A 19,069-nucleotide genomic window follows, 5' to 3' on the forward strand; every position below is an offset into this window, starting at 1 on the left:
AGCTGTCTGGAGTTGGAGGGAGTATGTAGGCATATTTCATCTTGGAGGGTGTATGTAGGCATATTTCATCTTGAGAACATAGCGCTATCCTTGGGGTGTAGAGAGGAAGTTTGAGAAGCATTTGGATGTCTTGTTGTAGAGTGATTTATATACCAACACTAGGCCTTTGAAAATGCAGTGTTTGGTTATGGACAGCCAGTGGGCCAATATCAGTGCTGGCCTTATAGGCTTTTCAGTAGTCTTATTGTAGTCATTTGGTGTTTTTTGCTGTAAAACTGTTGCAGTGAAGTCTTGTTCCATGAAGTAGTTTCTTATTTTTCGGAGCTGGCGGAGGTAGTAGAAGGATGAAGAGATTACTTGTGAGTTGTGTTTGGAGAGTGATAGGTTTGAGAGTAATTCCTAGTCTCCATACTTCATCTTTTGCCATCAAAGTAGTTGATTCCCAGCTTAGGGAAGGGCGGGTGTAGGAGCTTTTTTCTTTCCTAATCCATAGTAGTTCAGTCTTGGAGGCATTCAGTTGAAGTTTGTTCAAGGCCACCCAGTGTTTAATTTCAGATAAGCAGTTGTGCAGGGTTATGCTCTGGGTGTTGTGATTTGCTCCTTGTGGTAGTTATAGTTGAATGTCGTCAGCGAAGGAGTGGAGTTTAATTTGGTACTTATGAGCTATGTCAAATACTGGTTTGATGTAGAGATTGAAAAGAAGAGGGAATAATAGGGTCCCCTGTAGTATTCTATATTTGATTTGTTTTGGTTTAGATAGATTAGTGCCGAGTAGTACTCTTTGGGATCTTTGGCTCAGAAAGGCTCAGTGTAGTGCTGTATCACAGATACCGATTTCTGCGAGGTGGGCAAGAAGGATAGAGTGATCGATGGTATCAAAAGCTGCACTAAGGTCAAGCAAGACAAGTAGGATGTCATTTCCCTTATCCTATAACTACAGACTCAGTTCAAATGCCGCAACAGATACTTAATTTATATCAGCTGGAAGATTACCAGAGGTCCTTAGGGGTATCAGACAGCCCTACAAACAGCATTGTTTGGAGGGGTAAATTCTTCATTTGCCTCGTGGTACCTCCTCCTCCTTACTTTTTTTGACAATTGTTTCTATATTATTTTAAATTTTTTAACTTTAGTTATTTGACTTTTTCATATTAACTTTAGTTATTTGACTTTTTCATATTGCTTAGCTTTCAGCTTAGTATTCAGCTTCATACTATTTCCCCGAACACCAACGCGTTTCGAATTCTTTATCAAAGCGACACGGGGAACTGAAAACAAAGAAGAAAGCAGTCAAAACACATAATTTGAAAACTAGAACAGAATTAAAGGGTACAAAAAACTTTCCCCCATTCTTATATTCATGGTATCTTACCTATTATTTAACAATGCACAGCATACAGCCTACCGATATAATAAATGGAAAGCGGCTAACTAACTCTGAAGGTTTAAATAATCCCTCCCCTATAACGACATATCCGGGAACTTACTCTATACTACAAGCCGAATTAAAGGGACCTGACACTTCTTACATATCAGCTTGTGCAAGCCAATCAGACGACTCATTGAGACCCTTCGGGGACATCGAGTTTAATTTAAACATCCATCGGAGCTCACTACGATTTAGTCTCCGGACGGTGTTGCCAGGGCCGCCATCAGAAATTTCTGGGCCCCTTATTGAGCAATCCTATTGGGCCCCCCACGCACCCCTTCCCCCCCGACCTCCCCTTCTTCCATGGGCCGAATACACACATACTTTTCTCTGTCACCGCACTCTTTGACCAAAAGATTTGTAAGCCTGCAACCACGTCAAGGTAGACTCTTTCAGCAGGGCCCTAACCTAACCTAAACTAAACTAATCTATACCTATCTATTCTAAACTAACATATGTCTAGCGTGTACAAACCCCTGCTCTATGTGGGAAAAATAACACCAGCTCAATGCTGGTGTTAGCATCTAGCGCGCGTGGCGTACGCTAAAGCCACTATTGTAACTTAGTAAAAGGAGCCCTATTTTTATTAGTTAATTATTATTATTATTTTCCAATGCTCAATATGACTTCCTTTTTTAAGGTTTGACACTTGTGCCAGAATATTTTTACTAAATTTAAGACGTATTTGCCCTCTTTCAAATGGTATAGAAGTTAAAAAAAGGGACAGGCATTAATGAAGTCATTAGGTTCAATCTAACCATTTATTTCTGCATGAATTTAAACAACTAAAAAAAAAAAAGATAAATATAGCTCATCCAGTCATACAAGAAATGGCTCTACAGCAGGGGTGCCCACACTTTTTGGGCTTGCGAGCTACTTTAAAAATGACCAAGTCAAAATGATCTACCAACAATAAAATTAAAAAAAAACCACAAAGCACACTGTATGCAGAGAAAATGTTAATTATCATTTATATTTCACGGGTTTTCAAAGAGGTCAAGTCAGACGATTCTATGCAATGTCACCTCAGGAACAACTATACAAAAATAGACAAATATATCCCCTCTCTTTTTACTAAATCGCAATAGCGGTTTTTAGAGCAGGGAGATGCACTGAATGCCCTGTGCTGCTCTCGATGCTCATATGCTCCCTGCGCTAAAAACCGCTATTGCAGATATAAATTCTCTAAACAGACACATTTTGATCACTAAACTGAAAATAAAATAATTTTTCCTAACTTTTTGTCTGGTAATTTCATGAGTCTCTGTTTGCACTTCCTTCTTCTGACTATAAATCCAATATTTTTTTCTTTCTGCCCCTCCCCTTTTCTTTCTGTCTCTCTTTCTTTCTTTCTCTCTCCCCCTGCCCCCCCAAGCCATCGCACCAATTTCTCCACTTCCCCGATTCTTTCCCTACCCCCTAAGCCACCATGCCGATTTCTCCCTGCTTCCACGAGCCAGGCCAGGAATGTATAAGCGCCGGACTCACAAGACTTCACCTCTGATGTCAATTCTAACGACGGAGAGGAAGTTCCAGGCCAGCCAGGCAGCGATTGGCTGGCCCAGAACTTCCTCTCTGATGTCAGAATTGACGTCAGAAGTAAAGTCTTGTGAGTCCGGCACTTCTACGCGCCTGGCCTGGCTCAGGGAGGCAGGAAGAAAAAGATTGCCAAGGCAACGCGATCGACTCACATTGCCTTTGCGATCTACTGGTCAATCGCGCTCGACCATTTGGGCACCCCTGCTGTTATGGTATCCTGTCCTGACCTGAGGAAAGGGGTTTAGTCCCCAGAAAACTGCCTTATTTCCATTTCCTGTTTATAAACTTTAATCAATAGATACAATACTACTTGATTCTACGTAAAGCAACAAAACAATTTTTTCTACCTTTTGTCGTTTTTGCTTTAATCATCTTGTCTTCACTCTTCTTTCTAGCCAGCATCTGTCTGCTCTGTCTTCCATACAGCATCAGCCCCTTCCATCCACTGTCCGCCCTCTCCCCGTTCCATATGGCATCTTTCCTCTTTTTATGCTCCTTCAATAAACTGTCTATCCTGTGCCCCTTCTCTTCTCCTTTGTACATGATTGATTTCATCTCTGCCACCTCTCCATTTTTCTCTCTCTGTCACCACCCCGTCCCCTATGCTCTGGCATCTCTCTCTTCTCCTTTCTTTCCTTCGCACCCCACAGTCTGGTATCTTCCCTTCCCTGATTCTCTAGCATCTCACTCCTTTCCTTTTCTTCCATCTCTCCCTCCCCCACCATGCTCTGATATCTCCTCCTTCCTTTCCCCCTTCCTTTTCCCTTGGTCTTGCATACTTTCCTCCTTCCCTCCATGCCCTGGCATCTCTTCCTCCCTCCTTTCCCTCCAATCCCTGGCATCTCGTTTCATTCCCTCCCTCATCTTCTTTCTCCCTCCAGTTGGGTGCAGCAAGTCTCTCCCCCTCTGCTCCCTTTCTTCCTTCTGTCACCCATGACCTGGCGTCATGAACTTCTTCAGGCAGCAGCATTCACAATTCGCTGCTGTTGCCAGCTTCGGGCCTTCTTCTCTGTCGGGTCCTGCCTTCATGGAAACAGAAGTAGGCAGGACCCAGCAGAGAGGAAGGCCTGAATATGGCAACAGAAGTGAATTGTAAATGCTGATGCTAGCCGAAGAAGTTCATGATGCCAGGTCGAACACCCGGGGCAGACTGCTACTCTTCCCCCCCCCCACGACCCTCCTATCTCTCCCTCCCTCCCATCACGAGACTCTAAACAGCACTGCTGTACTCTAAGCAGGCTGCTTCAGGGCTTTCTCCTGCCGTGATTCCCTCTAGCACGTCACTGATGAGGGAAGGAGGGAGAGATAGGAGGGTCGGATCGGGTTGGGGGTCGCCCAGGATGATGATGAGGCTGCTGCTGCTGCCAGCGAATCCAGCAAGGATGAGGCCCCAAAGCACAGCACTGGCAGGCCCCCCCTGACTATTTCAGGCCCTAGGCCTGTGCCTACTGGGCCTATCCTTTAATCTGGCCCTGCTTCCCCCCCCCCATATGCCCTGACATCTCTCTCTTCCACTCCATGGTATGGTATCTCCTTTCCCTCCCTCCCATGGTCTTTGCATCTCTTTCCTCCTTTTCCTGATCTTCCTTCTCCCTCCTTCCCTCTCTCTCTCTCCAAATGGGTGCAGTAGTATTTCTCTTCCCCCTCCCCCCACTGGGTACAGCAGTATCATCAGCATTTCTCTTTCTCCCTCCCAATTAGGTACACCAGAAGCAGAATTTATCTTCCCCCTCCCCCCTAATTGGGTGCAGCAGCATTACTCCTCCCATTCCCCCCCGTCTCACATACCCGGCAGATTCGCTACAGACAAAGGCAAGCTGCAAGTTTCCCTTGGTCGCTGACCTATCTCCCAAAGGGCAGCGACAGAGGGAAGTTTACAACTTGCTGTTCTTGCTTACTTCGGGCCTTTCTCGTTGCCGGGTCCTGCCTTCACGGAAACAGAAAGTAGGCAGGACCCGGCAGCGAGAAAAGCCCAAAGTAAGCAAGAGCAAGTAAGCTTCCCTCCGTGGCTGGCCTATCTCCCGCATGCTCCGGGGCTCTAATGGTCCTGCCGGCTTCTCTTCTCTACCCCCCCCCCGATGTAACTTCCGGTTTCGGAGGGAAGCTGGGTTCGAGACAGTCGCTTGCTGGGGTTTTTTTTTGTTCAAAGTCCGGTGGGTTTTTCGGCGGCTCTTCAGGCTGCGCATTAAGCAGTGGCGGCAGCAGGATTCGGCAGATGACAGCCGGGCGGGCATCTAAATTTGCTGGGTGTTGCGCCCGGCTGAAAAGCGCTGGGGAGAACACTGGGGAGCCCGGGCCCCCTGTCAGCTCCAGGCCCCTGAATGCAGGACTGGTAGTACTGCCCTGATGGTGGCCCTGGGTGTTGCCACCCTCCCACCCTACTATAATGCGATCCAAAACTCGCCATTTCAGATCTTTTAAAGTGTGACCACAATTAATCCAATGACGGACTAAAGGAGACGATTCATTTTGAATGTGGACACGCGATTTGTGGTCTGTTAAACGAACACGAATGGGGCGAGTAGTACGGCCCATATACAACTTGGGGCAAGGACATTGGACCACATAAATGACATTATCAGAATTACAGGTAGTGTTATGTTTAGTGACAAATACTTCCCCCGTATTAGGGCGAGTCCACATTTCACCAGGTATAGTATATATGCACCATTGGCATTGGCCACAAGGGTGGTGACTTCCACGACTCTGGGGGGTATACTCCTGTAGTTTATTATGATTTAAATATTCACCAATATTTCTTCTTCGCCTATACGAGCATAAGGGGTGATCTTCCAGAGTAGGGATAGCCAACTTAGGAATGTGCCAATGTTTCATGATGACCTGAGAAATACGGTGGGCAAGGGTGGAGTATTCCTGGACAAAAGCCACCGTCTCCAAAGGGTTGGTATCTTTAACCGTGTTTTGTAGCAACCACTCCCTATGAGCGTGTTTTGCTCTCTTATAAGCACTTTTTACTACCTCATAGGGGTATCCTCGCTGGTAAAACCGGTTTTTCATGATTTTGGCTTGAACACGAAAGTCATCTGTAGAGTCACAAATTCTTCTCAACCTGAGAAACTGACTTATAGGTAGACTTCTCTTTAAACCTTCAGGATGGAAGCTATGGAAACGTAGAAGGCTATTACGATCAGTTCTCTTTCTGTAAAGTGTAGTAGATAAAATGGGTAGCCCCTTTCTTTACTAAAATATCCAAAAACAGGATCTCCTTGTGTTGTATAGTAACTGTAAATTTTATATTATTGTCCAGAGCATTTAATAAGTCTACAAATTGGACAAGATCTTCCTCGGTCGAGGTCCATATACAAAAGATGTCATCTAGGAACCTCTTCCAAATTTTCACATATTTGAACCCAGGCATTTGATAAATCTGATGCTCCTCCAGATCAGCCATAAACAGGGCCGCCAGAGAAGGTGCTAGAGAGGCCCCCATAGCTATCCCGTGCTTTTGGAGATAAAACTCATGATGGAACCTTTGTGTTTATTAAACGGAAGTCTGTTGCAAGATTTCCCTTATCCAGCAATTGCTAGTAGTTGTCTATGATATCAAGTAAGACAGTTTCAGTGCTGTGGTGTTTTCTGAAGCCTGAATGGAATGTGGAAAGGGCCTCCTGTTTGTCGATGAATGTTTGTAGCTTGGTTAGTGCTGCCTTTTCCATTATCTTAGATATACAGGGCAGGTTGGAGACAGGCCTGAAGTTGGTTGGTGTGTTTGGGTCAAATTATGTTTTTTTTAGGATCGGCTTTAAGATTGCTGATTTCCAAGCACTTGTCCTGTTTGTAGCGAGGTGTTGATGAGTGGAAGGATAGAGTTTCTAAAGGAGTGTTTGACTGACATTAGAAGATGTGATGGGCAGGGGCCCAAGATAGAATTTGAGGGCCGGATTGTGTCTGCAATTCCGTTAAGTTCTTCATGGGAGATGGTATCGAAGCTGGTTAGGGTTTCTGTTATTGCTGGTGGTATTTTGGTTGGGAGGGGGGTCGATGTAAGGTTGAGGAGTGTGATGGGTGGAGGAGTCAAAGTTGGAGTGCATTTTATCTGCGAAGAAGGTAGAGTGTGTCTCATTATCCAGGTTGGTGTTTAGGAGTTGATCGTTTCCTTTGGATGGGGTGAAAAATCTCCTTGTCAGCCTAAATAGGTTTCTTGATCTATTTAGAGACTTTAGTAGTTGCTGAGAGTAGTAAGTCTGTTTTGCTTCAAGGTTGGCCTGTTTGTATTGTTCAAGTAGTTCTTTCCACTTAGTCTTATCAACGAGGTGTTTTGTTTTGCACCATTTTCTTTCAGCTCTTCTCAGCTCTCTTTCTTTTGGTTCTTAGCTGATCAATGAACTAGGGAGAGGGTGGATTGTGAGGGTGTTGTATAATCACTCTGGTTGTGGCTAGGTTGTTGCAGAGGGATTTGACTCCTGTGTCCTAGTTTATAGTGATATCATCGATAGAGGTTGGGCTTAGTTTTGCAGGTTTTGTTAGTTGAGCAATGCCAGATGAGAAGGTTTCTAGACAGCTGCCTAGGACAGCAAATTTAGAACATGGTATATGTATTAGTACTTGATATTCAGGTTCCCTCTCCTTCCTCCCTTCCTCCATCCCAACATATTTAGGCTTTACCTCCCTCTGGGGCAATGATGTGGCAGTTATACAAAATGCCTGGGGGCCAACCTGAGGGGATAGGACTTGAGCATGCATAGAAGCCTAATGCCCTGTTCTGATCACAATACATCTTCTATAGCTGTTGACTGCTGCATGGCTACCATGAAGGAAGGGAGTTAAGACCTGAACATCTTGCAGGGGGAGAGGGAAGGGGGGGGGGAGGGAATAAGAGAAATGCTGGAGACCAAGAGACAATTAGGGGGGTGAGGAGGAGAGAAATATTCCAGAGACTCGGGGGAGGGGGTATTGTGGGTAGAAGAGAAATATGCTGGAGACCAAGGGATTTTGGGGGTGGAGGAGACAGATGCTGGAGGCTGAAGGAAGGGAAGTAGGGAAAGAGAGAGATGATGAACACCATGTGAGGTAGGGGTAGGAGTGGAATGCCTTGAGCTACAAGCTGTCCCTGTGTGTGTGTGTGTGTGTGTGTTGGGGGGGGGGAGGGGGAAACTAAATGTTTGCCTAGGGCATCCATGCTCTAGTTTTTCATCTCTGGTGCGGACTAGTAGTCCTAGGTTGGAGGCAAGCTGGGCCAGCCCAACCATTAGGCAAAACTAGGGCAACAGCTTCTGGGTGAGAGAGAGAGAGAGTGTGTGTGGGGGAGGAGGGGGCAGCAAAATGTAGCTACAGTCAAAGCAAAACAGCACACATCCTAGCAGGAATCATCAATGCATATTTCCTGCAGAAAGGATGAACAATTTTATAATAGCCCTTTTATTCATTTATTTAGAGGTACGAGATCTGATAGGGGTGGGGGCTGGGGCAAAATAGGGGCCTGAAAGGTAGGGAGTATGGCTAATTATTCATGTATTATTTTTCAATTTTTCACAGCTATAGATCATTTAGAATACAAACTACTTGTGAATGCAAAAAAACAATAATGATAATAAAATTATATAAATAATTTGTGAAGTGCTCAGACCTGATAACCCGTTTAGTAGTGATGTCACCACAATGAGGTTAACTAGGGGACCATCATTGCATTCACTTGTCCCCTGCCATCCCTGAAGATTGAATACTTTTTGCTTAACTAATGGTGGTACTTATCTTCGTTCAGGGGTTGTTCATGTTGAAGGTGTTAACTCCCATTGGTGACTGGTGTCTATTAAAGTGCTCGTGCTTCTTTAAAAATGTTGTTAGTTTCTTAGGTGATCTCCCGTCCCCCCGACCCGGATTTCGTCTCTTCGTCAGGGAGGGACACTAAGAAATTTCAAACAGCGAACTAAAAATAAAGTATACTAGGTTATATTTCTACCATCTAAGCAGTAATTAGATACCTGAAAAACTCTTATAACCAGTTTCTAAAATACATCTTATTTGTTATTAAATTACCTGATATCGGCTCGCTATGATCAGAGAAGTTCAGAATGGACTGAGCGAATGAGGCTCACTTCACTGCGTATGTATTATATAGGAAGGCTAACCGGAACTTAGCTTATATGCTTATTGACAACAGCCGGAAGTAAATGCAGCATTGAGAGATTACTTCGCAGGATATGGATCTATATTGTCAACCATTCAATATCTAAATTTAATCCTGCTGGTTGCAGGGTCTGCCAGTTATATATCAGACGCTGTTCTTTCAATATTAAAGATCTTGATATATCCCCTTCTGTTTTACGTGTGTGGATTAGCACTGTATACTTTAGATCTTCTAGTTTATGTGAATGCTGGGACCAATGGGAGACGAGGGGGGCGGTAACCCTATTGGTTCTAATATTGCTTAAATGTTCCGTAATTCGGGTTTTGATTTTACGTATCGTTTGACCAATATAAACTTTTTTGCATGGGCATTGTATGTAATAAACCACTCCCTTAGAGTCACAATTGGTCCCAGTGTTCAGAAAGAAATGTCGTGATCGTGATGGCGGGATTTCTATAGAAGTAGCGTCTAATACATAACTGCAAACCCTGCATTTACCACAAGGTTTGTGGGGTGATCTGTTTATGGGGCTTTGTTGATAATAGTTATATTTGAGCAATTCGCCCAAATTAGAAGCCCGTGAGTACGCAAATTTAGGTGGATTTTGAAAGGAAGGGTGGTATTGCAGTAATGCCCAATGTCTTAAAATGATATGTTTTATGGCATTACCTTTGCTAGTGTGTGGCATCACACAAACCATATCCTGCTGAGTTTGTTTATTGTGATCGTTGAGCATTAACCAGGGGCGGTGACAATTTTTAGCTCTTTTCCACGCTTTTCTAACGATTTTCCCAGGATACCCTCTCTGAATGAATTTGTCATACATATCATGTGCTTCTTTGTCAAAATCAGATTCATCAGAACAGATTCTTCGAATACGGAGGAACTGTCCAATTGGGATACTGTTCCTGAGGGCTTTGGGATGGAAACTTTGATATTGTAACAGTGTGTTTCGATCAGATTTTTTCTTGTGGAGAGTGGTGGAGATTTGTTGTTCATTTTTAACAATCTTTATATCCAAAAAGGATATTTGATGTTTATGATATGTATATGTAAAAGCTATATTAGCATCTTTTTGATTTAATTCTTGCATAAAGATTTTTAAAGCTTCTTCTCCACCACTCCACACAAAAAATATATCATCGATGAAACGTTTCCAACAGGAAACCAGATGGAATTGTGAAGAGGTGTAAACATTGGTTTCCTCGTACTGAGTCATGTATAGGCACGCTAAGGTAGGAGCTACAGTGGCTCCCATTGCTACTCCTTTGGTTTGGAGATAGATCTTGTTCTCGAATTTGAAATAATTATTAAAAATAACCAATTCAGCAAATTTTATCAGTAGATTGCGTTTAGAGGTGGAACAATTCAATTTTGTGACTGATGACTCAACCAACCGTACTGCTTCCATTTGCGGTACGTTAGTATATAACGCAACCACATCAGCGGTAACTAATAATACTTCATGGGAGTCAATTTGTTCAGCATATTGCTGTATAAATTGCAAAAAATGTGTTGAGTCCTTTATATATGACTCAGCACGAGGAACCAAATGCTTTAATTGGCTGTCTAAATATTGGGAAACTGGCTCAAGAACTGAGCCTGTGCCGACGACTATTGGTCGTCCTGGAGGTGTAGTGTCTGACTTATGAATCTTAGGAATAAAATGAATTCTGGGTATCCTGGGAAAATCGCTAGTGAGGAATTTAATCTCTTTAGGGGTTAAACTCTGTTCGATTCTAGCTGTCATTAATATATCGTCAATGTTGCATTTAATTTCGGGTGTAGGGTCATTTTGAAGCTGCGTGTAATATGCCGTATCGCTTAATTGGCGCTGAGCTTCTTTTTTATAATCTGTATAGTTTTGAATAACGATTCCCCCTCCTTTGTCAGCCCTGGATATGTAAATGGTACTATCATTTTTTAATTTTGATAAGATTTGTCGTTGTTCATATGTAAGATTGGGATGGCTGGTCTCGTGTGAATGTTCCTCTAAATTTTGTATGTCTTTGAGAACCAGTTTTTCGAAAGAAGCTATTAAAGGGTCCGGGAGCCCGGGGGGCATCCAGTTAGATCTATACTTTAAGCCTTCTGGTAGGGTTACTTCTGTGGATGGTTTATCGTGAAAAAATTGTTTCAATTTAATGGAGCGAAAAAATCGCTGTAGATATACTCGGGTTTCAAAACCATCATATGTGGTATTTGGGACAAAAGAAAGTCCTTTCATCAATAAATCTTCTTCAGCTTTATTGAATTGGCGTGAAGAAAGGTTGAAGATACCTATTGGCTCCGTGGTTACTTTTTGTCTTTGTTTTTGCTGCGTGTTCCTATTCTGTTTGTCGGATAGGGTGTTCCTTCGGGGGGTTGTAATCTTAAAAAAGAATCCGGAAGAGTATTACTATCTTTATGGATAGTTGCTTCTGACTGCTTAGATGTTGCATTCGAGTCATCTGACGAGGAAGAATTACTGGTGGATAAATTGAAATTAATTCTCTTATTCTTATTGTTAAATGTCATTCGTTGTCTTCTAGTTTTGATGTTTCGATTCATCCAAGGGTATACGTAACCCCTGGTGAAATCACTTTCATCCCGACGGAATTTTTTTATTTTTAGTTGCCTTTGTTCTTTTTGATATTTGTCCATTTGGGATAAGTGTTCTTGATAACTGTTCATGAAGGAATCATCCGGTAGCTGTTGTTTAATTAATTCCAATTTAGTGCCCAATTCTTTTTGTTGTGTTTCAATCAATGGTACTAGTGCATCAATAGTTAAGAGCATAAGGTCGATTGAGCATCGTGTTAGAGTGTCATTCCAGTTTTTTATAAATTCTGGGTTCTCTTGGAACCTGGGTTCTTTATACAGGCGTAACCCTCTAGGAACTCTCATGTAATGACAGTATTCAACCAATGCAGCTGAATGCAATTGTGATCTAATCAATGCTTTATGAGTAAATTTGATATCCTCCCATGTGATAGTTTGATCCATTATTCCGTCTTCAAACAAGCGTGCACTACCCATCAGTGAAGAGATACGCTCTTCCGACAGTCCAGACTTTGAAGTTCTACTGAGAGCAGCCATTACTCTCTGTTGTACTAGATTAATTACTCAATAGAGAGATAAGTTACTTAGTAATCTGTGGCTAACAGGGATTATTTTTCAATTTTTCACAGCTATAGATCATTTAGAATACAAACTACTTGTGAATGCAAAAAAACAATAACGATAATAAAATTATATAAATAATTTGTGAAGTGCTCAGACCTGATAACCCGTTTAGTAGTGATGTCACCACAATGAGGTTAACTAGGGGACCATCATTGCATTCACTTGTCCCCTGCCATCCCTGAAGATTGAATACTTTTTGCTTAACTAATGGTGGTACTTATCTTCGTTCAGGGGACAAGTGAATGCAATGATGGTCCCCTAGTTAACCTCATTGTGGTGACATCACTACTAAACGGGTTATCAGGTCTGAGCACTTCACAAATTATTTATATAATTTTATTATCGTTATTGTTTTAGCTCTGACCACTATACCACGCTCTCCTCCAGTGCTATAGAAAAGATAATACTTTTCCTTCCAGGAATCCTGAGTTTGGAGGGATCATCGTGGAGGTGTTTGAGAGCATTGGAAAGGGGCTGTGTTGAGGGGAGCCCCGTAGTCGAAGTGGGGAGAGAGTGCTCCTGATAAAGCGAGCTTTGAGAAGCCGGAACTGTTCCACGCTCGTAAGCTAATGACATAGCGAGCCAACGCCTCCAGAGGAATTGGTTGTTAGTTTTAGCACTGGGGCATATCCTGAATCCAAACCCTGGGCTTCCTGCCTTTCCTGCCAAGGGTCGCCCTCCCTCTTCTGCTTTCTCTCTCACACAGGCAGAGGGTCGGGCAGTGTGCTGTTTTGCTTAGCACGCCCTCCTGGGCCCTCAGGAGCTGCTGACTCTCCCATGTGCCCTTACTGTGTGGCAGACGAGAAAAACAGAAGCGGGTTTTCATTGCGCATCTGGGCCTGGGGGTTTGGCATGGCCTGGGCAGGTAGGGACAGGTCAGTGGCCCTCTGGCTGTCTCCTCTGACACTACAATCTTTTTATCTGCAGGAGGGACCTCCCAGCCACCTTCAGGTGCTTCTGGAGACAGAGGGGGGTCCGCTTTTCTTGGAGCTTCAGCAAAATGAGTAAGTGCGAGATAGGAGATTGGGGTTAGTGGGGGGTTCACAGCGCTTGTGAGTGAAGAGGAGATTTGGGGAACACATTAAAGGGGAGCTGGGCCTTTCAGGAAGGGAAATGGGAAAGGTTTGAAGGACTTTGGGGTGCGCTGAGGAGAATGGGAAAGGTGGGTTTATTGAAATGCCTATGGGGGGGAGCCAGGAAGAGTTGTGATTACTCACTGAATTTTCTCTGAATGCTTGCCACCATGAGGTGGGACAGGAAGCAGATAAGGGAAGGAATTCTCAGTGGTATTGTATACGTTAAAACTTTCAAATCACAGCTTCCACGGAGCTGGACCAGAGCCCGTGAAAAGTTAAATCTGGAAACAGAAGAAGGCCAAGAAGTATTTTGGGAGGGGCTGTGGCGATCTGGCTTTGCTATTGTTTTGGGGTTAAAAGCAGAGGAACATTTGTCCAAATGATGCAGAGGGAAACTCTGAGATACCGAGGGATCTGGGAGAGTGGGTGAGGGGCAGCCTGGCAGGATATGGGACCCAGTGTCGGCTCTGCAAGCTAGGACTCCCAAGTGACTGTAAAGACTGAGGAGAGGGTAACCTTGCGGGTTGTGATACCCGAGGATCTTTGTGATGTGCTGGGGGGGGGGGGGGAGCCCTATAGAATGTGATTACCCAGGGGTCTTGGTGATGGAGGGGTCGGTTTTGTAGCCTGGGATAACTTGGGGCCTTTGTGATAGGAAAGAGGGAATAGCTCTGTAGGTTATGATGCAGAGGGTCTTAGCGATGGGGGAGCAGGGGCAGCCCTTTGCCATTGGGGGGCAAATATCGCACAGACCCCTTTTAAATGGTGCATCCATGCTGCTGTACTGGAGTGGCGTTCTAGCCCAATGTTTGAAACGATCCGGGTTCAAATCCCACCATGGGTGCATTGTCAACTTGGGTAAGTCGCTTTACCCTCCATTGCCTCGGTTACGAATTTAAATTGTAAGCATGCCAAGGGCAGGAAAATATCGCCTGCACATGAATATAATTCTCCATGACCTACTGAGAAAGATATTACTTAAATCTAAATCCCCCTCCCCCCCCCTTATACATGTTGCATTTAAATTAAGACAAGGGGTTCAGATTAAATAACGGAGAACGTAGCCTAGGGGATGAGGAGTGACACTGGGAGAAGTAGTTCTCAGCCCTGCTGGTGCTTGCACTAGGTCAGGAGTAGGCAATTCCGGTCCACGAGAGCCGGAGCCAGGTCAGGTTTTCGGGATCTCCACCATGAATATGTACGAGATGGATTTGCATGCATTGCCCCCTCGAGATGCAAATCCATCTCATGCATATTTATTGTGGATATCCTGAAAACCTGACCTGGCTCCGGCTCTCCAGGACCGGAATTGCCTACCCCTGGCCTAGAGCCTGAATAGGTATAAGCCAGACACAAATGGAAGATCAGCTTAGATCAGGGGTAGGCAATTTCGGTCCTCGAGAGCCGGAGCCAGGTCAGGTTTTCAGGATCTCCACCATGAATATGTATGAGATGGATTTGCATGCACTGCCCCCTCGAGATGCAAATCTATCTCATGCATATTTATTGTGGATATCCTGAAAACCTGACCTGGCTCCGGCTCTCCAGAACCGGAATTGCCTACCCCTGGCCTAGGCTGATTCCAGGCTGTCAGTGTAACCTCCATTGTCGGAAATACCTGGGCTGGAAGCAGGAACTTTGTCTCGCTGGTGGTGAGAGAGAGCAGGATGGTCCAGTCGGACTGAGGGAGATCTAGAATCATCTTTTCTTTCGTGTTCTCTTCCCTTTCTAGGGTGCTGCTGAGCGGTACGCACACGCTGGTGTTTTACCTGCCCAATGGAACACGGGTGTCGGAAGATGGCACAGGACAGGTACAGGTTATTCCCGCAGGATCCTTGGCTCTCACTAGAGAATGACACGGGGACAATTTTTCCCTGTCCCCCGCGGAAACTTATTTTCCCGTCCCAGCAAGTTCTTTTCCTGTCCTTGCCCCGTTCCTGTAAGCTCCGTCCTCATCTGCACAAGCCTCCAACACTTTAAAATCCTAAGTAGCAACATTCTAGAGCTCAGCTTGTGATGTCATAATGCCTCATTCCACCAATGCCTAAGCTCCTTCCTCATCTGCACAAGCCTCAAACCCTTTCGAATCCTAAGTAGCAACATTCTAGAGCTCAGATTGTGACGTCATAATGCCTCATTCCACCAATGCCTAAGCTCCATCCTCATCTGCACAAGCCTCAAACCCTTTCGAATCCTAAGTAGCAACATTCTAGAGCTCAGCCTGTGATGTCATAATGCCTCATTCCACCAATGCCTAAGCTCCTTCCTCATCTGCACAAGCCTCAAACCCTTTAAAACCCTAAGTAGCAACATTCTAGAGCTCAGATTGTGACATCATAATGCCTCATTCCACCAATGCCTAAGCTCCATCCTCAAATGCACAAGCCTCAAACCCTTTAAAACCCTAAGTAGCAACATTCTAGAGCTCAGATTGTGACGTCATAATGCCTCATTCCACCAATGCCTAAGCTCCATCCTCAAATGCACAAGCCTCAAACCCTTTAAAATCATAAGTGTTTGAGGCTTGTGTGGTTAAGGCAGAGCTTTCAGGAATGGGGCAGGGGCAGCAACAAAACTAGCGGGGATGGGGAAATGAAGTTCCTGCGGGGCCAGGGACAGAATTTGTCCCCATGTCATTCTCTAGCTCTCACCCTTTTATTTTAGAGGCATGTAGACCTTATAGACTAGCCAGTTTATTGAGGACCAGAGGCCTGTTCATACTGAAAGCGCCAGCGGCAGCGTGAGCCTCGTTTCAGCCAGGCAGGACTAGTCAGGGCCCAGGTAGTGTGAGATTCCCTTTGACCTAGCCTTCTCATTTTCTGTTTCAGGTGAATTGTTATTATCATGGCCAGGTGAAGGGCCACCTGGGCTCCTGGATCAGTGCAAGCGCGTGCGGTGGACTCAGGTATCGGATAGGAAACTTCGGGAGCGAGTCCCTAGGGTTCTCGCCTCCTGTGCCAAATGGCTCAAGCTCCTCTTGGCCCTCTTTTTTTTTTTTTATTCCAGGGGGCACCTTGCTGTGTCTGGAAACAGAAGCTATGGCGTTCAGCCCGTGAGTGGACCTGGTGACCCGAGACATTTCTTCTTCGAGATCCAGGATACGGCTTTCCCAGACACGAAATGTGGCCTGACCCAGTGGACGCCAGTGCATCCTTCAGGGGAAGATTCCTCTCGTCTGCACAGGGTAGGGAAAGGACTTAGCATGGCTTAGATCCTTCTATGAGAGACAGTGCAGCTCGGTCTCACCTGCCGTGTCTTGAAAGATGGTCTTAGAAATGATCCAGCTGCTTGTGAGGCTTCTGCTCAGGTCCCATCTAGAGGTCTGCACGGGAACGGGGATCGCGGGAGTCCCGCGGGTCCCGCGGGAGTCCCGCAGGAATCCCCTCCTAACCCACGGGACTCCCACGGGGACCCCCCTCTGGCCAACGGGACTCCTACGGGGATGGAAGGCTTTGGAAGCAGGGTTCGTCCATATAATATAATGGACACGTCAGCCTTAGTGAAAGGAGGGGGTTTATAAGTTAATTACCTGAACAGAAAACAAAAAAAGGGTTCCACCAAAGAGATTCCACAAAGAAAACAGCAGCGCAAACACAAGAGAAACTGTGGAATTGATGATCCAGTCAGAAGTAATTGCTGCTTTTTATGGGGACGGGCGGGGATGGAGGTAATTCCTTGCGGGGATGGGTGGGGACGGAGAGGATCCTGGCAGGGACAGGTGGGGACGGAGAGGATCCTTGCGGGATCGGGTGGGGACGGAGAGGATCCTGACGGGGATGGGTGGGGACGGAAAGGATCCTGGCGGGGACGGGTGGGGACGGAGAGGATCCTGGCGGGGACGGGTGGGGACGGAAAGGATCCTTGCGGGATCGGGTGGGGACGGAGAGGATCCTGACGGGGACGGGTGGGGACGGAAAGGATCCTGGCGGGGACGGGTGGGGACGGAAAGGATCCTGGCGGGGACGGGTGGGGACGGAGAGGATCCTGGCAGGGACGGGCGGGGATAGGTGGGATTTCTGTCCCCGCGCAACTCTCTAGTCCCATCTCTCCCAGCTGAATCTCTCTCAATTCCATATCCCCTTTTCCGGTCCTAGAATTTGAGAACCGATCCAGGAGACCAAAGAACTCTGCTACCGAGTTCCAAGGCCGAGGAGCTCTAGTAAGCCACCGGTTTCCATCTCAGCTGGTGATTTCCTGTGGTGTACACCTTAAAATGCTTGAGGTCACCGAGAAACCGTATGTGGAACTGTGTATGTGTGTGTGGGGGGGGTCAGTGGCCCCTGCAGCACCTGGCTTATGGTCCACGAAATGCTACTGTGCCTGTCTGTTGAGGAGGGGAGGGGGCGGAAGGGAGAAGGCATGTCTGTAGCCTGTGTCTTTTCACTTAGCCCCCTTTTGTCTCTTGTAGAGGAAGAGGGATCTCGTGGGCGAGGTGAAATATATAGAGCTGGCGATAGTTACCGACAAGAAAGAGGTGAGAAGACGGTGGACAGCGTGTCACGCTCCTGCACGCCTTGCTGTATGACTCGAGTGGGCTGAACTCTGGGCTGAAGTTTATATATACTTTTATATATATATATTTTATATATATATATATATATATATATATGGGCCATGCTTTATATACTGTGCACCGCTGACATGCGTGTTGTATTCTCTGTATGTGTGGTATGCTAATCTATGTACGCATTGTGTTTTAACTGTAACTTTTTATTGGTGACAACCAAGAAATGCATAACAATGAAGGCATTGACGATATAGGTGAGGTGGTTTGTACCATGGCACCACATATCAAGAGGCAAGGAGTGATTGTGGATGCAAGTGGTCAAAGGAGGAGCATCTTCCAGTTAATAATAATAATAATAATATTATTCTTATATACCGCCATACCGAAAAAGTTCTAGGCGGTTCACAACAAGGTGAGCTAATACACGGGATACAGATAAAATAGAAATTAGAATAATGGAGTTAAAGACAGAAAGCATTTACAGTATAATGCAGAAAATGCCAGCACAGCAGGGAAATAAGTAATACATAGAACAGATCAAATACATCAAGTTGACTATAAGGAACTTGATTGAAAAAAGGAAGCAGAAGGCATTAAGATACCAGCCTAGCAAAGAGTTGAGTTGATTATTACGATTATTGTCAAGAGTAAGAAATATGATGTCTGGGTTTGATTTCTGAACTGTGGCACAGAGCTTGGTGCTATCCAGATTGGATTATTGCTATTCCCTGTTGTTAGATAGCGCGAAAAATAAAATCAAGGCAGTCAAAGTGGTGCAAAATGCTGCGGCGAGAATGATTAAAGGGGTGGCATGGAATGAGCATGTTACGGCGGTAATGAAGAGTCTCCACTGGTCGCCAATTCCAGGTAGAACTGAATACAAAATTTTAATGGTTATTCACCAAGCGATCTATGAGGTAGCACCGTGGTATTTAAAGCAAGCATTGAAACATAATATACCATCTAGAACAGGGGTGGGCAGCTCCGGTCCTCGAGGGCCGGAATCCAGTCGGGTTTTCAGGATTTCCCTAATGACTATGCATGAGATCTATTTGCATGCACTGCTTTCATTGTATGTTAATAAATCTCATGAATATTCATTGGGGAAATCTTGACAACCCGACTGGATTGCGACCCTCGAGGAGGGACTTTGACACCCCAATCTACAGTCTATGGCAGACATGGGCAACTCCGGTCCTCGAGGGCCCGGAATCCAGTCGGGTTTTCAGGATTTCCCCAATGACTATGCACGAGATCTGTTTGCA

General features: G+C 45.2%; 1 protein-coding gene across 8 annotated transcripts in view; it reads left to right on the forward strand.

The window, feature by feature from the left end:
- Nucleotides 1–13,000: 13,000 nt before the first annotated feature.
- LOC117366956 (disintegrin and metalloproteinase domain-containing protein 15-like) overlaps nucleotides 13,001–19,069 on the forward strand; it is a 32,328-nt gene continuing 26,259 nt past the window's right edge. For 2 of the 8 annotated variants that reach the window (XM_033959050.1, XM_033959045.1), the window contains exons 1-5: nucleotides 13,003–13,225; nucleotides 15,030–15,108; nucleotides 16,126–16,202; nucleotides 16,304–16,481; nucleotides 17,706–17,771. In XM_033959050.1, coding sequence (XP_033814941.1) covers nucleotides 13,074–13,225; nucleotides 15,030–15,108; nucleotides 16,126–16,202; nucleotides 16,304–16,481; nucleotides 17,706–17,771 — 552 coding nt within the window. In that variant the 5' untranslated portion in view covers nucleotides 13,003–13,073. Of the gene's footprint in view, nucleotides 13,226–15,029; nucleotides 15,109–16,125; nucleotides 16,203–16,303; nucleotides 16,482–17,705; nucleotides 17,772–19,069 lie in introns of all 8 variants that reach the window. The other 6 variants (XM_033959046.1, XM_033959051.1, XM_033959052.1 and 3 more) reach the window with 5 other exon arrangements.

This window comes from Geotrypetes seraphini, chromosome 9 (assembly GCF_902459505.1).
Source record: "Geotrypetes seraphini chromosome 9, aGeoSer1.1, whole genome shotgun sequence".
Taxonomy (NCBI): Eukaryota; Metazoa; Chordata; class Amphibia; order Gymnophiona; family Dermophiidae; genus Geotrypetes; species Geotrypetes seraphini.